At 36.4% G+C, this 20,910-nt stretch overlaps 1 protein-coding gene across 1 annotated transcript in view; it reads right to left on the bottom strand.

Annotated features, from left to right (window-relative positions):
- RFT1 (RFT1 homolog) overlaps positions 1-18,674 on the bottom strand; it is a 50,869-nt gene extending 32,195 nt beyond the window's left edge. Inside the window, exons 1-7 of the mRNA XM_031957421.1 lie at positions 18,483-18,674; positions 15,733-15,818; positions 14,517-14,633; positions 13,884-14,073; positions 13,430-13,531; positions 10,378-10,512; positions 781-859 (exon numbers count right to left, since the gene is read on the bottom strand). Of these exons, the coding sequence (XP_031813281.1) occupies positions 781-859; positions 10,378-10,512; positions 13,430-13,531; positions 13,884-14,073; positions 14,517-14,633; positions 15,733-15,818; positions 18,483-18,581 (808 nt within the window). The 5' untranslated portion in view covers positions 18,582-18,674. The remainder of the gene's footprint in view (positions 1-780; positions 860-10,377; positions 10,513-13,429; positions 13,532-13,883; positions 14,074-14,516; positions 14,634-15,732; positions 15,819-18,482) is intronic.
- Positions 18,675-20,910: the final 2,236 nt, after the last annotated feature.

The following is a 20,910-nucleotide window of genomic DNA, read 5'->3' as shown; positions in this document are numbered from 1 at the left end:
TGTACTCTCTCTATATAGTGCCCTGGTCAGTCCATGTTTGAAGTAATATATTTAGTTCTGAGCATCATGGTTTGTTTAGGAAGGCCACTGATTAGCTGAAGAGTGTCCACAGAGAGAAACCTTGAAACCATGTCATAATAGGGTTGCCTGAAAGAATTTGAGATATTTAGCCTGAAGGATAAAAGTTATGGGTGGGGGGAGTAGCATGACAGCTCATATTTGAAGAAAGCTGTCATTCTGTTTGGCTTAATGTAAAAACCAGAATCAGCAAGCGGAAATCTCATATAGGGAAAATTTAGATTTAAAGTTAGGAAAAATCATCTTAGCAATTAGAGCCATCCTAAGCTGCCAGGAAATAGTGGGTTCCTCCATAATGAATGTCTTCAAGCAGATGCTGAATTATTTGGAGTATTATTATTATTATTATTATTATTATTGGACTATTACCTTCTTATGCCTGAAAGCAATGTCTCTTTTAAAGCAACTCAAGATCACATTTTAGTGGGAATTTCTACTGAGGCATAAATAAGCTGGACTAGAAGTTCCTTCCAACTCTAAAAGTCTGCATTTCTGTGAACTCATTGTTAAATAAGAGCCATATTTATTCATTTTAATTACTTCAAAATTTATCTTTAAAAATTTCACTGAGGAATACTAAACAACTTGTTAATTTGGTCTTAAGTTACTTCAAATCCTAGGAAAATTCTCTCTGATTTGTTATTCAAATCAAACTATGACTTCATGACAATTCAAAGAAAGCCTGCTATTTATTTTACTTACCTTCTGTCAAAATCTGTTTCAGGAAGGATTGTTGGAAGAAACTCCACGTCAATTTAGCCTCTTTCCAATTAACAAAAGTCTGCAGTGTACAGAGAAAAAGGGATTTTTAAATTTTGGTTTTATACAATGTATTAATAAAGAAGAAATTTCTTACTTGAGGCTCTAAACAAGTTCTTAAATCCTTTTCTTCTCTCCTTTTCCCAATTCTTCAGTCAATGTTGAGCACATAGTAGGTACTCAATAATTGCCAAATTATATCCATTATCAATTATAAATATGAACTCTTCAATCTTGGCAGCTTGTTTACAAGAAGCCTATCACAATATCCATATATTGATAACATTTGGGAAATTACTTCACTTATTTCAAAAGATCCCAAGAGTAAATCAGCAATACTTCATTCAATATAACATTCCCTACAATCAATAAACAGCAAGTACTTTGATTTCTTGGCTGTTGAATAGATGTGAAATTGTGAGGCTCCATGTAGGCAAACAAGTTTTTTAAAATTTTATTGCTGCTTTTGTTTTTATATTACATTCATTTCTGAATATACCTCTCCCCCTTATTTTTCCTGTAGAACAAACAGTTCTACAAAAGTAGCATAATAACTCATGCTATGCAATGTTTACATCACTCCTGTAAGTCCCCATTTCTCCAATAAATGGGGAGGCTCATTTTCTGTCTTATTCTCTGGAAAAAAAAACCACTTCAACTTGACCCTTTACCAATCAGCCCTAGAGCTTTTTACTCACAGTCTACTAAAATCTCTGACTGCTATAGCAAAAGAATCATGATCTTTATGCTACAAATTAAGGAGTTAGTAATGAGTTTTTCTTCAGTTACAGCCTAAATCATGAACTATCAACATTACTGGTCTCTAGCTGATCTCAGTGTCCATGTAATGAGAAATATTTCAGATATTGGTCTATGTTTATTGAGTCTTCAATATGCAAACCAAATGTCACTCACTCATCAAGCATTCCTTAAAAAGGCCCCAGGATGGCAAGGGAAGCTTGTCTCGAACCCCTGGCACTTATCTTTTGTTCCCTAATTCCTTCTCCTTCATATTTTGCAGCTCTGGTATGCTGACACTGCTCTATTTGTAAAGTTTCTCTCAAAAAATGTGTTGAAATGTTACATTTCTCATGTGTAGAAATACCTACATTTTTAAAACATGCCTACAAGAAAATCAGCAATGCTTAGCTTACGGAGAATCAATCTCTAACAGAGATATTCTAGGTATCATTAGGGCTCTACAGGTTGACAGAGTCTTCTGAGCGCCCCCTAAATCATACAGGATGGGTAACTATCTACTCCACTCATAAAGGTGGTCTTCTCTTTGCATCATACCCCTAAACTCGTCAATGTTGCAAGGCTGTCGCAAGGATCAGGCTGACCTAAGCATATTTATTTCCTTTCTATTGACTTAGTAGTATAGAGGGATTCTTAGAGGGAAGTAAATTCTAGCAATTTCACTGCTTCTATCCATTCAACAGAATCCTAGAAGGCAAATGATAAACTAGGTCCCTCTAACATCAACCTGGTCTTCTAGGGTCCTCCTCTCTGCAACTCAAAGTGCAGTAGAACAATATGGATTTAAACTGGAGGGATATAAACATTTGTAGATATTGATTTTTTATTTATGCTACATATTTTAATGTACTTATTGTCTAAAAACACATTTTTTACTTGTTTCCCTAATAATCAGCACACAGTAGATGCTTAATAAATACTTGTTAATTGATGTTAAATCACAGAGTAAATCTAAAGAAATAAATTCTTTTCACCCAAATGCAAATCAGCCTTCTTAAGCACCACAGCTATGTAAGTATCTTTCAGATAAATATTAAACTTTAGGGTGATAAGATGGGTTCACAAAATATTCTTTAATCACTATTGATTAGAGAAATTCAAACTAAGACAACTTTGAGGTACCATTACACACCTCTCAGATTGGCTAAAATGAAAGACAATGATAAATGCTGGAGGGGATATGGGAAAACTAGGACACTAATACATTGTTAGTGGAATTGTGAACTGATCCAATCATTTTGGAGAGGAATTTGAAACTATGCCCAAAGGGCTATCAAACTGTGCATACCCTTTAAAACAGCAGTGTTTCTATTGGGCCTATATCCCAAAGAGATCACAAAAAAGGCAAGAGACCCACATGTCCAAAAATGTTTGTGGCAGCCCTTTTTGTAGCGGCAAGGAACTGGAAACTGAGTGGATGCCCATCAGGAATAAGTTATAGTATACAAATGTAATGGAATATCATTGTTTTATAAGAAATAATAAGCAGGATGATTTCAGAAAGACCTGGAAAGACATGAATTGATGCTAAGTGAAGTGAATAGAATCAATAGAACACTGTACACAGCAACAACAAGATTATGTGATGATCAACTGTAATGGACTTGGCTCTTTTCAAAATGAGGTGATTCAAGTCAGTTTCAATAGACTTGTGATAGAAAGCCATCTGCATCCAGAGAGAGGACTATAGGGACTGAGTGTAGATCACAACATAATATTTCCACCTTTTTTTCTCATTTTTTCCCCCTTTTTGATCTGATTTCTCTTGTATAGCATGATAAATGTGGAAATATGTTTAGAAGAATTGCACATGCTTAACATACATTGGATTACTTGTTGTCTAGCCGAGGGGAATGGAAAAGAAGGGGAAGGAGAAAAATTTGGAACAGAGTCTTTCAAAGGGTGAATGTTGAAAACTATCTTTGCATGTATTTTGAAAATTAAAAGCTATTATTAAAATTTAAAATTTTTTAAAATACTCTTTAAAACAGGAGATAACTATAATACTTTGGCTCTGTAGAATAACTTTCTTAAGGCAATTATAGTTCAACTTCCTATTAAAATATAAAAGCTTTCAGAGCACATCAATCTTTCAAGAGTTTTATAAAAATGTGAAATAGGAATGAACATGTAAAGAGCTGATGAATGACTAAGGCTCTCCTTTAGTGCATTTCATCCTAAAGTTCTGGCTTAAGGTCGAATTTCTTCTATGTAAGTAGACTTGTGGTTTGGAAGCAATGTTCTCACCATTAACTGTTTCTAAAATGTCATAAAAGTTAGACAAAACAGAATCCAAGATTGGAATCTGCTCTAGAGCTACTGATAAATAACATGGGAAAGAAAGAAGAGATTAATTTTCTTCATGCTATGCTGAGTGACTTAGCAGGAGAGAAAGAAAGGAAGAAGACTTGTACTTTTTACAAGGCCTACATGTGGAAGCATTTGACCAATATGCCATTCTCCAGCCTCATTTTGTATTAAAAAAAGAGAGGCACTGGGAAAAGAAATGTTTTATATATATATATATATATAAAAGTTAGGGGAAATCATAGAACTATATTTCAGAGGCTCAAGGTGTTTAAGCTGTAGTCAGCCTATTTTCACTCTCAAACTCATCTCTCCATGAGGATAATCTTATTAACCAAATTCTCTCTATAAAGGCTAAATGTCCCTAAAGAATTTTTACAGGCCTTTGATTTCATGCTGGTGTTCAGTATTTTTTTTTTTCCATGATATAACACATCTCTAAAATTAAAAGATTTTTTAAAAAATCTGAGTTTCATAGGCATAAACAATTTTAAATTCTATTAACTTCATTAATTTCATTAAAGTTATTAAGATGGGATTCAAGAAATAAAAAGTAGGATGTAATAATTCTACCTTAGTTTTTTACTAAACATAATACTTTAATTTTTAAAATTATTATAGAAATTCTCAATCTTAAAAAAAAATCCCACCATAAAATAATCAATTTAGAGAATTTCACAAAGTAAATTTTTTTTATTGTAAAATGGCTTTATATTCTGTTGTTTACCCAAATCCCTACCTCTCACTTTATCCTCTTATTTTTGGCTTTGATCACTTTTTGACAGAATAGTCCTATCTCTATCATTCCCATCTGAAAATATATTGTAACTATGGACACATCCTTAAGGAAGAATCAGTTTCAACAACCTCACTAGTTGGGCAGTTTTTGCTGGGTACTACATAGATGGGTTATTCACACTACCTTGGAAAGAACTTTCTTAGTGTCTTCACAATTGACTTTATGTGAATTAGATTCCTGGTATGATTAATATCATTGAAATCTAACTGAATAAGCTCTTTGCTTAAATATGATTTTAAAAAAAAACCATCCTGATGAAAAATACGAAGTCAAGAAGAATCTGTATTCCCTCACTGTTTCAAATGAAATGAAAAGAATTAAAAGAAATTAGACAAGTATATGAGAGTTATTTGTTCTTGACTGTTTTCATATGAATAAAGTAGGTTTAAGCTTAAGAAATACCTATTTTCTCACAGAAAGCTTTACAATAGAATTCAAAAACTTCTGAGGGTTAAATTTTATAAGTTCTTTAATCTTTTCCAAGAACTAAAGAAAAAAAACATAAGTACAAATCCCCTCTCTACTCTGCGCCATATAACTAACTGTTCTACTTCTAAAAAACAAAGATAAAAAGAGAATGGCAAAGGGAAAATCAGAAACTATATGGGATCTGCCAAGGGAAAATCAGAAACTATATGGGCAAAACTACAAAACACTTTCCACACAAATAAAGTCAGATCTAACCAATTGGAAAAATATTAAATGCTCATGGATAGGGCGAGCAAATATAATAAAGATGACAATACTATCTAATCTATTTATTTAGCGTTATACCAGTCAAGACTCCCAAAAAACTATTTTAATGACCTAGAAAAAATAACAACAAAGTTCATATGGAAAAACAAAAAGTCAAGAATCTCAAGGGAATTAATGAAAAAAAATCAAATGAAAGTGGCCTAGCTGTACCAGATCTAAAATTATATTATAAAGCAGCAGTTACCAAAAGTATTTGGTATTGGCTAAGAAATAGATTAGTTGATCAATGAAATAGGTTAGGTTCAAAGGACAAAACAGTCAATAATTTTAATAATCTAGTGTTTGACAAACCCCAAAACCCCAGCTTTTGGGATAAGAACTCACTGTTTGACAAAAATTGCTGGGAAAATTGGAAATTAATATGGCAGAAACTAGGCATTGACCCACATTTAACACCATATACCAAGATAAGGTCAAAATGGGTTGATGACCTAGTTATAAAGAATGAGATTATAAATAAATTAGAAAAACATAGGATAGTTTACCTCTCAGAACTGTGGAAGAGGAAGGAATTTACGACCAAAGAGGAACTAGAGATCATCATTGATCACAAAATAAAAAATTTTGATTATGATAAAGGCCTCATTTCCAAAATATATAGAGAACTGACTCTATAAGAAATCAAGCCATTCTCCAATTGATAAATGGTCAAAGGATAAGAACAATTTTCAGATGATGAAATTGAAACTATTTCTAGCCTTATGAAAAGATGCTCCAAGTCATTCTTAATCAGAGAAATGCAAATTAAGACAACTTTGAGATACCACTACACACCTGTCAGATTGGCTAGAATGACAGGGAAAGATAATGCAGAATGTTGGAGGAGATGTGGGGAAAACTGGGACATTGATACATTGTTGGTGGAATTGTGAATATATCCAGCCATTCTGGATAATGATTTCGAACTATGCCCAAAAAGTTATCAAACTGTGCATACCCTTTGATCCAGCAGTGTTACTACTGGGCTTATATCCCTAAGAGATTTTAAAGAAGGGTAAGGGACTTGAATGTGCAAGAATGCTTGTGGCAGCCCTCTTTGTTGTGGCCAGAAACTGGAAACTGAGTGGATGCCCATCAATTGGAGAAGGGCTGAATAAATTGTGGTGTATTAATATTATGGAATATTATAGTTCTGTAAGAAATGATCAGCAGGATGATTTCAGAAAGGCCTGGAGGGACTTACATGAACTGATGCTGAATGAAATGAGGAGGACCAGGAGATCATTATATACTTCAACAACAATACTATATGATGATCAATTCTGATGGACGTGATTCTCTTCAACAATGAGATGAACCAAATCAGTTCTAATAGAGCAGTAATGAATTGAACCAGCTACACCCAGCAAAAGAACTCTGGGAGATGACTATGAACCACCACATTGAATTCCCAATCCCTGTATTTTTATCCACCTGTATTTGTTATTTCCTTCACAGGCCAATTGTACACTATTTCAAAGTCTGACTCTTTTTGTACAGCAAAATAACTGTATGGAAATGTATACTTATATTTTATTTAACTTATACTCTAACATATTTAACATGTATTGATCAACTTGCCATCTCGGGGAAGGGCTGGGGGGAGGGAGGGGAAAAGTTGGAACAAAAGGTCTTGCAGTTGTCAATGCTGAAAAATTACCCATGCATATATCTTGTAAATAAAAAGCTATATATAAAAAAAAAAGCTATTTGACCCCCTCCCAAGACAAAGAGAGAATGGCAAAAGAAAAGAAGACTTAGTTGAGTATAGCCTCACCAAAGCGTCCTTGAGAAACTATCTGATAAGGGCTATGATTATATAAATGATGTCAAAGCAGTAAATAGCACCATTATGTGGAGAGGTACTCAAAGGATGCTCCTTTGAAACAATGAAAGAAAAGATTAAGGAAATTGTTACTTTAGACTTTATTTTGGCCAACAAGGAGGAATCAACCATTGATTAGAAATACTGGGAACCTTGGGAGGTAGTAATCATACAATTTTAAAATTCCCATAAAAAAGGGAAGAGTAGGCATTGTCTGCCACATATCCCAAACTTTAGAGAAGTAGATTAATAAGATCTCAGATATAGAACACATAGAATCCAGTAGTCAGATGCTAAGCAGAAAATGAGCTAAGTAGGCTTAGGAGAGGTGAGATATTCTCTGACTCAGTGACTCCACTACTAAGCAGGAACTCCAAGGAGGTAGTTCCTAAAAAGAAAGCCTCCATATACACCAAAAATATTTATCGCAGTACTTTTCACAGTAGCCAAGAACTGGCAACAAAATAGATGACTATTGATTGGGGATTGACTAAACAAACAATAGTGCATTAAAAAATAGAATATTACTGTGTTAAAAAATTATAAATGTAGAGATGATTTATATGAACAAATGTAAAATGAAGTGAGCTGAGCAAGAAAAATAATATAACCAATGACTGCAACAACATAAATAGAAAGAACCATAACAAAAAAATTGAAAATAAGTAGCAAGTACAAGTTTAGCTCCAAAGAAAAAATAGAGGAAGCAAGAGGTAGAAGTGTATACATGTAGAACATTGCATATATCATCAGGTTTTCTTGATGTCTTGCTGATTTTCTCCTCATTTTTAAAAATTACTTGTCATAAAGGATAACTGGGGAGGAGGGGAGACAGTGAAAGAAAAAGATGTTCGGCAAAATCTAAACAATATACAGACTAAAGATATCCTTCCCCTCTGGAATCTAGTATTTTTTTTTTTTTTTTGAGAGATGAGAAGCTACCAAGAAGGAAATTTTGGCTAGAAGTCCTAACTGAATTTAATATTGAAAAATGAGAGAGCCATTGAAGGATATTAATATCGTCACACATATTTATTGGCTAACTGATTTTTAAAAGGGCATTCATGAGGGGCCATAAAGAGCACGTATTAAAAGAGTAGCAAAGTTTTATAAGAATAGTGTTAAGAAGGAAATGTACATTGTAAGCTGAAATATGCAATAAATGTTAAACACAGCAAAAGAAACTATTTAAAACTATGCCAATAGTCAACAGTAAGAACACAGAAGGGATAGAACACCTGCTCAGGGGAAGGGCAGGTGACAAGAGAGGATGAAAAAAGACTGGCAGAAGGAGAAATTATTCAACTGTATTGTGCTAATTTTTTCAACCAATGATCTTCAAAACAGTAACAGCAGAATAAAAATTGTTAATAAGGAACTGAAACCCACGAGAAGTAAGGAAATGGTCAGAGAGTGCCTAATTACTTTCATTTTAAGTACACATCATTTTGAATAAGTAACTATATCCCAAAGTATGGAAAGAATTTGCAAATGTGATTGCTGAGCTGCTATTGGAAGATTGAGGGATCATGACAAACAAAAAAATGGAAATGTCATCAACAAAGTACATTCATTGCAGGAAAGAATATGACAAAGTCTTTCAGGATATCCTTGTGAGCAAGAGAAACAAGTGAACCTGATAATAGTACAGTTAGATGGTTTCTCAAACTTGATTAACAGACCAATATCAACCTGAATAGACTTCTCTAATATCACAGGTTTCTTTCCTTGACCTCATCCCATCTAACATTTTATCAATAACATGGATGAATAAATAGGAGATATGTTTATCAAATGACAAAAGTCTAGGAGGGATAGCTAATGGTTTAGATGACAAACTAGGATTTTAAATGACCTTGACAGAGTAAAATCATGGGCTGACAAAATGACAAAATGAAATATAATAGGGATAAACATAAGGTCACTGAGATTTTTGCTTAAACCCTATACAAATAAAGCACAAAATGGGAGAGATATAGCTAAAGAACAATTTGTATGAAAAAAGATGTAGAGGTTTTAGGGAACTGAAAGCTGTATGTGAATAAGCAGTGAATTACAGTGTCCAGAAGAGCTGATGCCATCTTGGGGTTTGTATAGAGAAGCATAGTTTTCCACAGTGAGAAAAATGATAGTCTGACTTCTGCCCTGGTGAGACCATCTCTGATGTGCTATGGCAAATTAAAAGGAACAGAGAGAAGATAGAACAAGATTATGATGTGATTCAGAACTATGGCACAGGTTGCTAAGTTGAAAAGTCTTGTTTAACTGGAGAAGACTGGGAGGGGGTCTTCAAGAATTTGAGGACTGTCATATAGGAGAGGAATTGGATTTGTTCCACTCAGTTGCAGGAAAGAAATAATAGCAGATGGTAGAAATTATGAGGAGGAACTTTTGGGCTCAAATAAATGAAAAATGTATTACAATTAGGGCTGCCTAGCAAATGTGGAATGGGCTGCTATGGAGAAAAGGGAGAGTGAGTATGAAGGACACACTATGAAGTATAGACAGTTCTTTAATCACCGGAGATCTTCAAGTAGAAACTCCAAATCAATTTCTTGCTGGGAATGGTATAAACAGAAATTGCGCTTTGGGGAAGGGAAGGTTAGACTAAATGGCTTCTGAGGTCTCTTCAAACTTTGGAATTTTATGACTTCCTAAACTGAATTATTAATACTTAAATGAACTATGCAATAGAGATTTGAACAGAAAAAGAATTTATTTTATTCTCAAACATCAATATCTAGAATTCCAAATGTCCCAAATGAGTAAGAAACTGTTCATATTTAACTAGTATGGGTTAAAACTAATAATATAATGATATTATATTATATATAAATAATAATATAATGATATTATAATAAGCATAATATTCCTAGTAAATGCTTTTTAGTGACTCAGTAGGAAAGATAGACCTAAAAGTAAAAAAAGTAATATTATTTTTATGGCCCTTTCTATGTCACTTTATAACCAACACAGTTTATGGTGAAGTCAATTAGGAATAGACTGACTTAATTAGAAGAGTAAACAAATTCTAGTTTCCTTCCTCTAGTTCATATCTCAAGAATGGAACAAGTACCCATGATTAAAATGAACTTGATAGATTTTGGTTATTTACCCCTTTTACTGTGATGTGAGGTAACAGATCTGTCATTCTTGAGATTGGAAGAGACTTCTTGGTTGACTGTTGGGAACTCATCAGCTTCATGAAATGAATGGCATAACAGCTCACCAAAACAGTGGTATACAAAAGCTGGAGAAAAAAGAGAAAAGCTAATTTCACAAATTTAAACAAAATGGTTTTTCAAACTAAAGTAAAATCAAATTGCTGTATCTGTTAAATTTAACTTCAAATGCCAATCAAGAAATAAAGTTGCTACTGAAGATTTCAAAGAATCTTTCATCTAGTGATCACTGATCATACATAAAATTTTATCTAATTTTGTCATTGATAATCACTTCCATAAAGAACTTCTATGCCCAGTAGAAAAGAACAGGGCCAATGTTAAACATTACACGGGAGCATGACGGAACAGAAAGGAGAAGGGTCCTTTTGCTTAGTCAAAATGACATGAATAACTTTAGAGGGACCATAATTTCCAGCATTAGCATAACTCAAAACTGCAAAGCAATATATGAACACAGACAAACTAGATTAGTGTTAGATAGAGTAGCCCAGTTACACCACTGCTGCCTTTATAAAAGTGCTTTCCATAAATCCTGGAAATCTGAAATTATGATTACAAAAAGACCCCCCATCTACTTTATTGGCAGAGAAGCTACCAGGCCTTTTTTCTCCTCTCAAGTACATAGTTGGCAGGATGGAAGGAGGGCGATAAGAGAGGCCCTTTCCACTCCACCCATCCTGGAGACAAAGACCAGCTCCAGAGGCCGCCCAGTGGGTGGCTATGTTCTCAGGCTGAGGGAGAGGCAGTGGGTCCCCTCCCCCCATGGAGGAAGAAGTCCTAGCCCAAAAAAAAAACGAGAAAGAGAAAAATTCTCCCTCACACTAGGTCTTTCTGCTTTACCCTATCTTGCCAAAAGAACCCCAGGGACAAGAAGTTTGAATATGGGAAAAATATGATAAAGGGAAAATTCCTGCCTTTCTATTCCCTTGGAGATGGCTGGAGCTTTATTCAAAGTATCCTAAGTGCTCAGGCAGCAACTTTCCTTGGCCAAGAAGCACAGAGAAGTGGGCAAAGTCCATGAATACTTGAAATATAATATATTTTCATTACTGTGTATTTGCTGCTAACACTTGGAAACAAATAAGGCAGTCTGCTTGAGGAAAGGAAGGAGGCAACCTTGTATCACTACAGTGGGCATGGGGGAGATTACATATGTTCCACCGCTATTCCGAAGTCTGAGGGTTCTATCTGGACTTACAGAGCAACCTGTCAGAATCTCTGAAAGGAATTTTAAACAGGGGAGAAAGGAAAATCGGGATCGTGTGAGAAGACTTCCTGTAAAGTAGTTAACTTAGAATGAGGTCTGATTTAACTGCTTGCTGAATTGGCACACAGCCGGTACAAGCACTGAAACAAGCAAGAAGAATATGCCTTTCCTAAAAATAGCTTTATGTACCAGGGTGTGGTCCCGAGTGAGAGAGCTATTCAAGGAACTGCATCATAAAACTGTGAAAAACAAAAGATAGTATTAAAGCTTTGCCTTTTCCAGTCAAGTATGACCAAGCAAACTATCAACAACTATTTATTAAACACCTACTACATGCAGTCTTAGGGCGGAGACTGTGTACAATACAAACAGGAAAAGGTGCAGATTGGGGAATAAGAGCTCATACCTGTTGAAAAGATTACAAACTAAATTATAAAGTAATATATAATAGGTGCCAAATGACTGACAGACAATCCATGCTACAGTTCTGAGAAGATCAGAGCTCATCAGGGGTTGTAATGGTTAAACTGACTTTGTTGAAAAGCTGGATCTTAAGTGAAAACTTGAAGAAGGGTGAAGAGGTCAGGAAGATAGTTGCCAGAGGGTCATTTTCTATGTTCTATAGTCATGTCCTTCAAATTCTTTTATTTCATCCTTATGTACAATATTATATATGGTTCTTGGTCAATTGTGGTCAAAAAAGTATTTTCCTGGGATTCAGAGGTCAGCTATCACTTCATGAAGCATAAGCAGTGATTCTAATGAATCTAACATTGACTCAACTGGTCAAAGGCTCTCATTTTGGACTACTAATTTTCCTTTTTCAAAACTGATAACTGTTCAATTTTTAATTTTTATCGAAATTAGCTTTTTATTTTTGTAATTTTCTGTTTCTATTAAGTATGAATATTATAAAGCCAAGATACAAGGGATATTTTAAAAAAAACATAATTTTAGCTCACATAGTTACCAAACTTCTGTAGCTTCAGGAGCATGGTGCCTTGCATGAGGTAAATGCTTAGTGAATGTTTTCTGAATTAAACCCAATACTTTGCCATTTTACAATATAAATTGAAATCATTTAATATCTAAAATTAATAAAATCAGAAGGTACACTAAGAAAAAATATTATGGTAAGGATACATAAATTTAGAAAATTCTTAGGTTAACTTATTTAAGACATGATTTAAGATGAGGAGAAAACTAACTTGACAGAAATTCTACTTAATTCACAGTACCCTTTTTAAAACCCAAGAAAGAAATATAAATTCATTTTGATTCTTTCCCTTTCCATCAGTCTTATAGTTTTCAAAGAAGAAACTCACTATAAAAGATCTGGTACATATTTGCCCAAGATCATCTAGAAGTATGATACATAAAGACATATTTATCTTGCTTGTTTCAGCTCTCAAATAGGTCTAAACTAATTCATTAAGTGGTTAAATAAGACCTTCTCAAGGTCCCTATATCCTTTTTCCCCTATTTAAAATTCCTAATCAGGTCAGGTTCCTAAACAGAACATACCATGTTACCAGGAAGCAAGCACCTGGAATCTCTGTGATTTCATTAGCATAAAGGTGACAACCAAAGATGAAATAGTAACATAACTAACAATCTAACATTTCTGTGGTCCTTTTTTTCTGAGATTCTTGGGACACAAACTATTTGTTTAAATTAAGAAGAATAAACTACATGAAAGAATAAATGACATAATAAAAGAAGAGAATTTTTAAAACTAGCTATAATATAAAAAACTAAAAAGCTATGAATTTTACCTGAGTTAAAGAAAAGATGTAAAGTCCCCAATGAGGCAAACACACGACTAAAACAGCTGTCAAAATACATTTGAGGATTATTGACAGACTTTCAGCAATCACCTGCAAAGATATTTTCAAAAGATTAACTTTAGCTAACAACAATTTAATTAACATCAGCTAGAAAAATCTGAGAAGCCCACACAAACTTCTTACATGCTTATTTATAATATTACTTTGCTTATTAAACCTGTTCTTCATAAATCGTAATAGTAAAAGTCAATTTTGGCCTCTCCCTCTTCAAAGATATCAAATAAGTGGAATCCAACTTAAAGGGCTATTCCTGTACTATAACGATATCTTTTCTGACTTCATTAAAGTACAGAACTAGAAAAAAATCTCTCTTTATCCAAAGTAACCTTTTCCCTTCTTTTCAGCATTTTATTTATATAGTCATAATAGACCAAGTACTAACCTTAAGCCTGACCAACATATGTGTTTGTGCTAAGATCCAGAAAGGTTCTCCTAAGAGTTCAACCACTGCTGAGAGGCCAAATGCTGCCACTCCAACTCCATAACTGGGTACTACATTAGGATCAGGTACTTCAAGGATCTGGGACCAGACCCAACCCAGGAACAAGGACCAAAACAAACCCAAGGGAACTCTAAAAGAAAAATTTTAAATCTACATTAAGGCAATTCAGTATTATCATATGTTTATAAAAATAAATTTAAAAAACAATATAATCTATATAGGAAATTCATCTGTATTAAGTAATTATGTTATCTTCCCAAGATATACTTGAAAATTAAAAATACTAGAAAAATTTTGGTCTGGTGACCTGCCAGGATATGTAAAAATGACAGAAAGTACTTTTAGTAATAAAATTTTAGGAACCCAAAAACATACAGTGCAGTACTGCATCAGATATACAGCAGGTTTATCTTCTTCCTACCACATCCTGATGCTCTGAGAACTACATGTGAAAATGAGATCCAGAAATAACCTGATATGAATAGGGCAGAAGTTACCATTAAATCAGTTTTCTCAAACACTTGGATATTTCCTTTGATTAAGCTCTTTTTTCTCTGCCAAATCACAACGTACGTTAGCCATAAGAGGTTGAAGGTCTGGCTCCAATTTCGATTTGTACTCCCACTCAGACATGCCCTGCGAAAGGCCTCTCTTGCTAAGAAGGTGATAGTCGAGTAAAGCAATGTTAACCTAAGGAAGAAAAGCAGGAAGAAGTATGATCATGCTTGTTTCTTCATAATAATTCCTAAGACTTTGCCAGTACCATGACAAGCTAAGATTCTGTAGTCACTAGTGAAGTGTAGTTAAGACAGTTGCCATCACTAAAATTTTCCCAGAAGCATAAGTTGTGCATAGAGACAAAGCATAAACTTAGAAGAGTTTTGTGTACACCTATATAGGCCATGATCAGCTTTAAGTCATAGGGCAAGTACAGAGCTGTTCAAGAGCCTGAAGACCTCATGGCTGTGGAAAAAGATGCTTTTGAATATGAAGAAGTGAAGGACAGAATCAGATAGACACTCTGGATAGGTATTCAAACTATACACAGCAGGAGATTGGAAATATGCAATTTAAAGGTAAACTTTTACTGAGCTTAAAATCAAACTAAGTCTTTGCCTTCATCTAAAAGTATTTTAGATTTCCTTTCCTTAATAGAGGGAGAGGATAACAAAAGTTAGTATGTTAGAAGAGCAATTCTCTTCAGAAATATGCTACTTTTAGCAAACCAAAGGAAGGTTATGCCGTAATAACAAAAGCAGAGACATAGATATTCTAAAGACTATTTTACTCCAATTGTTACTCAGTTATTCATTATAATTCTCTAAAAAAAGGTGAAATACTAGCTACTTTGCTGTGATTAAACAAATCATTATATTTTTCCACTGGAGAAATCCCACTCTTCATAAGACTTATTCCACGGGAGTCAGAAGGACACATGTTTGGAGTCAGAAGGACACATGTTTATAATTCAATCACCTTCCTCCCTTTCACAAATTCCCTATGGGACTCTGAAAGCATACCAAATAGAACAGCTGGCAAGGAAAACAATCCATGTGATCATTCAAACTGAAATCAATTTTCTCAGCTACTCTATAATCCTGACTTTTCCTTACCACAATATTAAAGCAAATAAAAAAACCCCACAAAAATAGTACCACAATATAAGGCTTGACAAAGGGAGGCACATATATTGCTCTTGAAATAAGATGACAAGATGCTCTAAAATCTAAGGAAAAACACAACTAGAGACATTGGGTTATGGACAATGCTAAAGCATGTCTCTATTTACCTGACATTTACTATTCCTATTATTTCTTTTGAAAGAAATCGAAGTGTAAATGCATTCAAACCGAAGGTAATCAAACGAAACAACACCTACAAAAGAAAGAAATGTCATAATAGAATCTTAATTATATTGTAATAGCTCTCAGGTGAACAAAGTACAATCTCACTAAAATCATTTAAATAAACTGATAGATTTACCTTTTCTTCTTAAACATTCCTATGAGAAGGTATGAAAAAGTATCCCAGAAAGTATTTTATGTCATTCCCAATTTATAGAAAAGGCCATCATAAGGATATCAAGTGATTATTATCAGGTAAAGAAGGAAGGCAAAGAAGAGAAATTTAGTATGGGAACCATACTGGCATTCCCTCTAATTGAAAAGCTGTATTCTATTTATAAATGTATAAATATAACATATATACACTACTTGAAATACAGTAGAGCTCAGCCAACAAAGTACAAGAAACATAAAAATCACTGAGTTAGTATTATTACAGTTTCATTTAATGATGAGCCACTTAATATGTTTTTACTTCAAATTGTCCATTTATAAAAATAGGTATTTGGAATATCTCAATATTTGGCATTGATCCAACTCATTTCATTCTTAAGGTAAAATAAATCAATACTTTGAAAACCTCATAAGGGTATGATAATTAAAGCATAAGTAATATAATAATGTTGCTTAAAATACTCAGTGAACCGTTGGTGTCTGAGGATCTTAGAAAAAATATTGAGAAAGGCAACATGTTATCATAAATAGAGAACTGGGCTCAATTCCTAACTTTAACACACAAATCACAAGTCTGGATAAATAAACAAAACAAACAAATAAATGAGTTGAGCTAAGGGTAATAACTTTTTCACTATCTGTCTTCTCTTCAATAAATCACATAACTCTATGCTTCAGATCTCTTACTTGTAAAATAGGGCAAATAATTGTTCTGATTCCTTTATTGGGTTATTATTCAAGATCAAGTTAAATACCAGATGTGAAAGCAATTTGAAAAAGTTAAATGCATTGCATAAATGAAAAGTGTTACCATTTTCCCCCTTTTTCCCTGACTTCCTACTCCCACCCCCTTAACTAGTAGAAGCACTAGTCGGTGCTCAATAGATGTTTGTAGAATTGTAGGTTTAAATATAAAGCCATCACCAGCATTTCCATAGGTGAAGTTGAGAAACTATACAAGATTAAGTGAAGGGCATTTTAAGAATACGAAACATTGTGGTTATTGTAAAACCATGCATCTATATTCTATCCTCAAAGTCAAATAAGATTTTCATGTAAATGCAAGGCTTTAAGAAACACAGGAGATAAATAACTTGTGTGTACAAAGAAAGCAAGAGATATCATTGCATAATCTTTTAGATGTGTATGCCCATAATAGAAGGGAAAATGATGCCTTCACCCAAACAGTGGGTAGTGTGTACTTGTACCATTTGTTCTTTGATTGTGTCTTTTAAATATTTACCTTGTACCTCTCCATCTAAGAAACAAACCCTAATCAAATGTTTTTTAAACAACTATTAGCACAAAACACTGCACCGGGGTACTCTCTAAAAATAGCTCGTGTACTGTTAAGATGGATAAATTTAGGATACAAAGTAAAAACATATTAATAGAGAAATGGAACATGAAAGGAAGGAAACAAAGATAATTTGGTGTAGTTAGAGGACAGAGGGGGCAAATTATCCTCCAGGCTCATTTTTTGAAGGTTTAGGATAAGATGATTTCTAAAGTCCTTTCTGGATATGAAACTTAGGATAAAAAACAATAAACAAATACAACGAACATGGTTTTCAATTTTTTTACGTGTTCAGAGATAGGTGGGAAGGCCCAACTTGTGTTTTCCACTTACAATCTTTTTTTTTTTCTTATACTTCCATCTGGTTGAATTAGCAATTTAAAAACCTCCTATTAACCTGCATGTATCTATGGTGCTTATTTTTAATCCATTATCCCATTTGATTTTCACAACCATTTTATGAAGGTGGTAGGGAAGAAGGATTTAAAGTTGAAACCTCAGCACGTCTAAGTTTCCTTATAAAAGAATAATGCTTAGACCTTTTAAGGTTCTTGTAGGATCAAATGAGGAAAATGTACATAAAATGCTTAAAATTCTGTTTTGATGCGACTAGAAAAATAAAATATTGGGGGAAAAAACAAAGTTCTATATTGTTGTTCAACTCTCTCTCCCATTTTCAGAAGGGAGCCCAGAGATCCGGATCTGCCACTTGATTTGCTTCCAGGGACAAGTCCCTTTCCTTCTCCGTATAAAATGAGAGGATTTCTAAAGTTCCTTTCATTGTAGATGTTTTAAGAGGTAACAGTTAAGAACAATAGCTAAGACTCGGAGAGCCCTCTGTGCCGAGCGTTGTGCTACACGCTTTACTTTTATTATCTTATTGGCTCCTCACAGCATCCTAGACCTGCCGGCGCTATTATCATCCCCATTTTACAGATGAGTTAACAGAGGCACGTGCGTGACTGACCCAGGGTCACACCGATAACACGTGCTCACGAGGCCGAACCTTAACTCGGTTCTTCCCGACTCCACGTCAGGAGCCTGCGCTACCAGCGGCCCCGAAAGAGGCTTGTTCCATGAATAGAACCCAGGGTTCGAGGGCTGGCCCTGGCTCCCTGCCCGCCAAGGAGAAAGCACGGGGAGGCCGCGGCTCTCCCGGGGAGGCCGCGGCTCTCCCGGGGAGGCCCCGGGCCGGGCCGAGCTGTCCTGCGCGGCGCGCGATACCTGCAGCAGGAGCCCAGAGGAGGCAAGCCGGGCGGCCTGGCCCAGCACCTCCGGCCCCGGCCGGGACGCCGGGCCCGTCGGGGACTCCGGGCCGCGCATCCGCTCCGCGTCCCCGCGCCGACAGTTACCAGGAAACGCCGCGCGCCGCCTCGCCCCGCCCTTCCCCCTGTCGCGCGGAGATGGCGTCACGCGACGGTCGGCCTGATGATTGGTGAAGACAGGCAAGGAGGGCGGGTCCCGAGCATTCCTGGAGCGCCTGCGCCGGCCGGGCCCATCTCATTCTTTTTAAAAGAAGAAATCGAGGCCCAGAGTATCCAAAAGTCCCTTTGACTAAGAGTGGTGGAGCCAAGATGCGCCAGGACCTCTGGCCCCCGCTTAGCCGGGCTCCGCTGCCCGGCCCGGAGCCCTGCCTGGGGAAGGGGGCGGGGCGAGGAGGCCAGGACACGTGGAGGGCTTGGGTTGGACCTGTAACGTCAGAGACGTCGGGAGCTCCCCAGGAGCAGCTCCCCCAGTGCGGGCAGCCAGCTTTCCCGCTATTTACTTGTAGAGGGGCCCCCGAAAGAATCCGATGCCTCCCGAACAATTAGCAGGGCTCACGTGCGGGCAAAACCATTTTCCTAATAACGTGAAAACGTCACTTACCTGTTCCGGTACTCTTCTGTTTCTCCAAATAGCCACACCAGGCCAGATTGTCTTCTTATAACTTAGGGTATCTTCAACCAAAACAAACATTGCAAACAGGTGGAGAACAAGAGCTTGCCACAAATATGTAAAACAATTCCGTTCCCGCTGGATTTTTTTTTGTTTTAGAAAGTGTTTTCCCAAAAATATTTTTGTTAACCCACATAAGGTTTATGATTTTAAAATTAATAGCGACTTGTATGACTTTCAATTCCTAAAATAGAAACTATACAACTCACATAAACAAAAAGTTCTTTGAGGTCCTCAATAAAAACTGATGAGCAAAACTCTGATACCCACTGGCCTGAGAGTACTTGGAGCTCCCCGGCCAGTTTGTGCAGAGGTTAAACTTGAAGTTGTGTGTTCCTAGCCTTAAAGCCAGCTCTCCACCAGGCTGTGCTATCTCTGTATGAGGGTAGTTGATGCTCTAGATGGGGCCAAGTAGCAAAGTCCGTGTTCTGCTAAGGATGTAGGTGCTCCATCCTCAGCCATATTGTCCTCCGGGTACAGAACGGGGTATTATAAAAGGTCTTCAAAGTGAAGAACCAGAAGCAAAGACCTCTGGGTAGATCAGACCGTCAATGAAGATGTTGTTAGTCCTGATAGTCTGCATATGCCCTGATATATCTGGCCGTTAGTCCCGATAGTCTGCATATGTCCTGATATATCTGGCCGTTAGTCCTCATAGTCTGCGTATGTCCTGATATATCTGGCTGTTAGTCCTCATAGTCTGCGTATGTCCTGATATATCTGGCCGTTAGTCCTCATAGTCTGCATATGTCCTGATATATCTGACTGTTAGTCCTCATAGTCTGCGTATGTCCTGATATATCTGGCCGTTAGTCCCGATAGTCTGCGTATGCCCTGATATATCTGGCCGTTAGTCCCGATAGTCTGCGTATGCCCTGATATATCTGGCCGTTAGTCCCGATAGTCTGCGTATGCCCTGATATATCTGGCCGTTAGTCCCGATAGTCTGCGTATGCCCTGATATATCTGGCCGTTAGTCCCGATAGTCTGCGTATGCCCTGATATATCTGGCCGTTAGTCCCGATAGTCTGCGTATGCCCTGATATATCTGGCCGTTAGTCCCGATAGTCTGCGTATGCCCTGATATATCTGGCCGTTAGTCCCGATAGTCTGCGTATGCCCTGATATATCTGGCCGTTAGTCCCGATAGTCTGCGTATGCCCTGATATATCTGGCCGTTAGTCCCGATAGTCTGCGTATGCCCTGATATATCTGGCCGTTAGTCCCGATAGTCTGCGTATGCCCTGATATATCTGGCCGTTAGTCCCGATAGTCTGCGTATGCCCTGATATATCTGGCCGTTAGTCCCGATAGTCTGCGTATGCCCTGATATATCTGGCCGTTAGTCCCGATAGTCTGCGTATGCCCTGATATATCTGGCCGTTAGTCCCGATAGTCTGCGTATGCCCTGATATATCTGGCCGTTAGTCCCGATAGTCTGCGTATGTCCTGATATATCTGGCCGTTAGTCCTCATAGTCTGCGTATGTCCTGATATATCTGACTGTTAGTCCTCATAGTCTGCGTATGTCCTGATATATCTGGCCGTTAGTCCCGATAGTCTGCGTATGTCCTGATATATCTGGCCGTTAGTCCTCATAGTCTGCGTATGTCCTGATATATCTGGCCGTTAGTCCCGATAGTCTGCGTATGTCCTGATATATCTGGCCGTTAGTCCTCATAGTCTGCATATGTCCTGATATATCTGACTGTTAGTC

This window comes from Sarcophilus harrisii, chromosome 1 (assembly GCF_902635505.1).
Source record: "Sarcophilus harrisii chromosome 1, mSarHar1.11, whole genome shotgun sequence".
NCBI lineage: Eukaryota > Metazoa > Chordata > Mammalia > Dasyuromorphia > Dasyuridae > Sarcophilus > Sarcophilus harrisii.
This window is presented reverse-complemented; position numbering and strand designations above follow the sequence as displayed.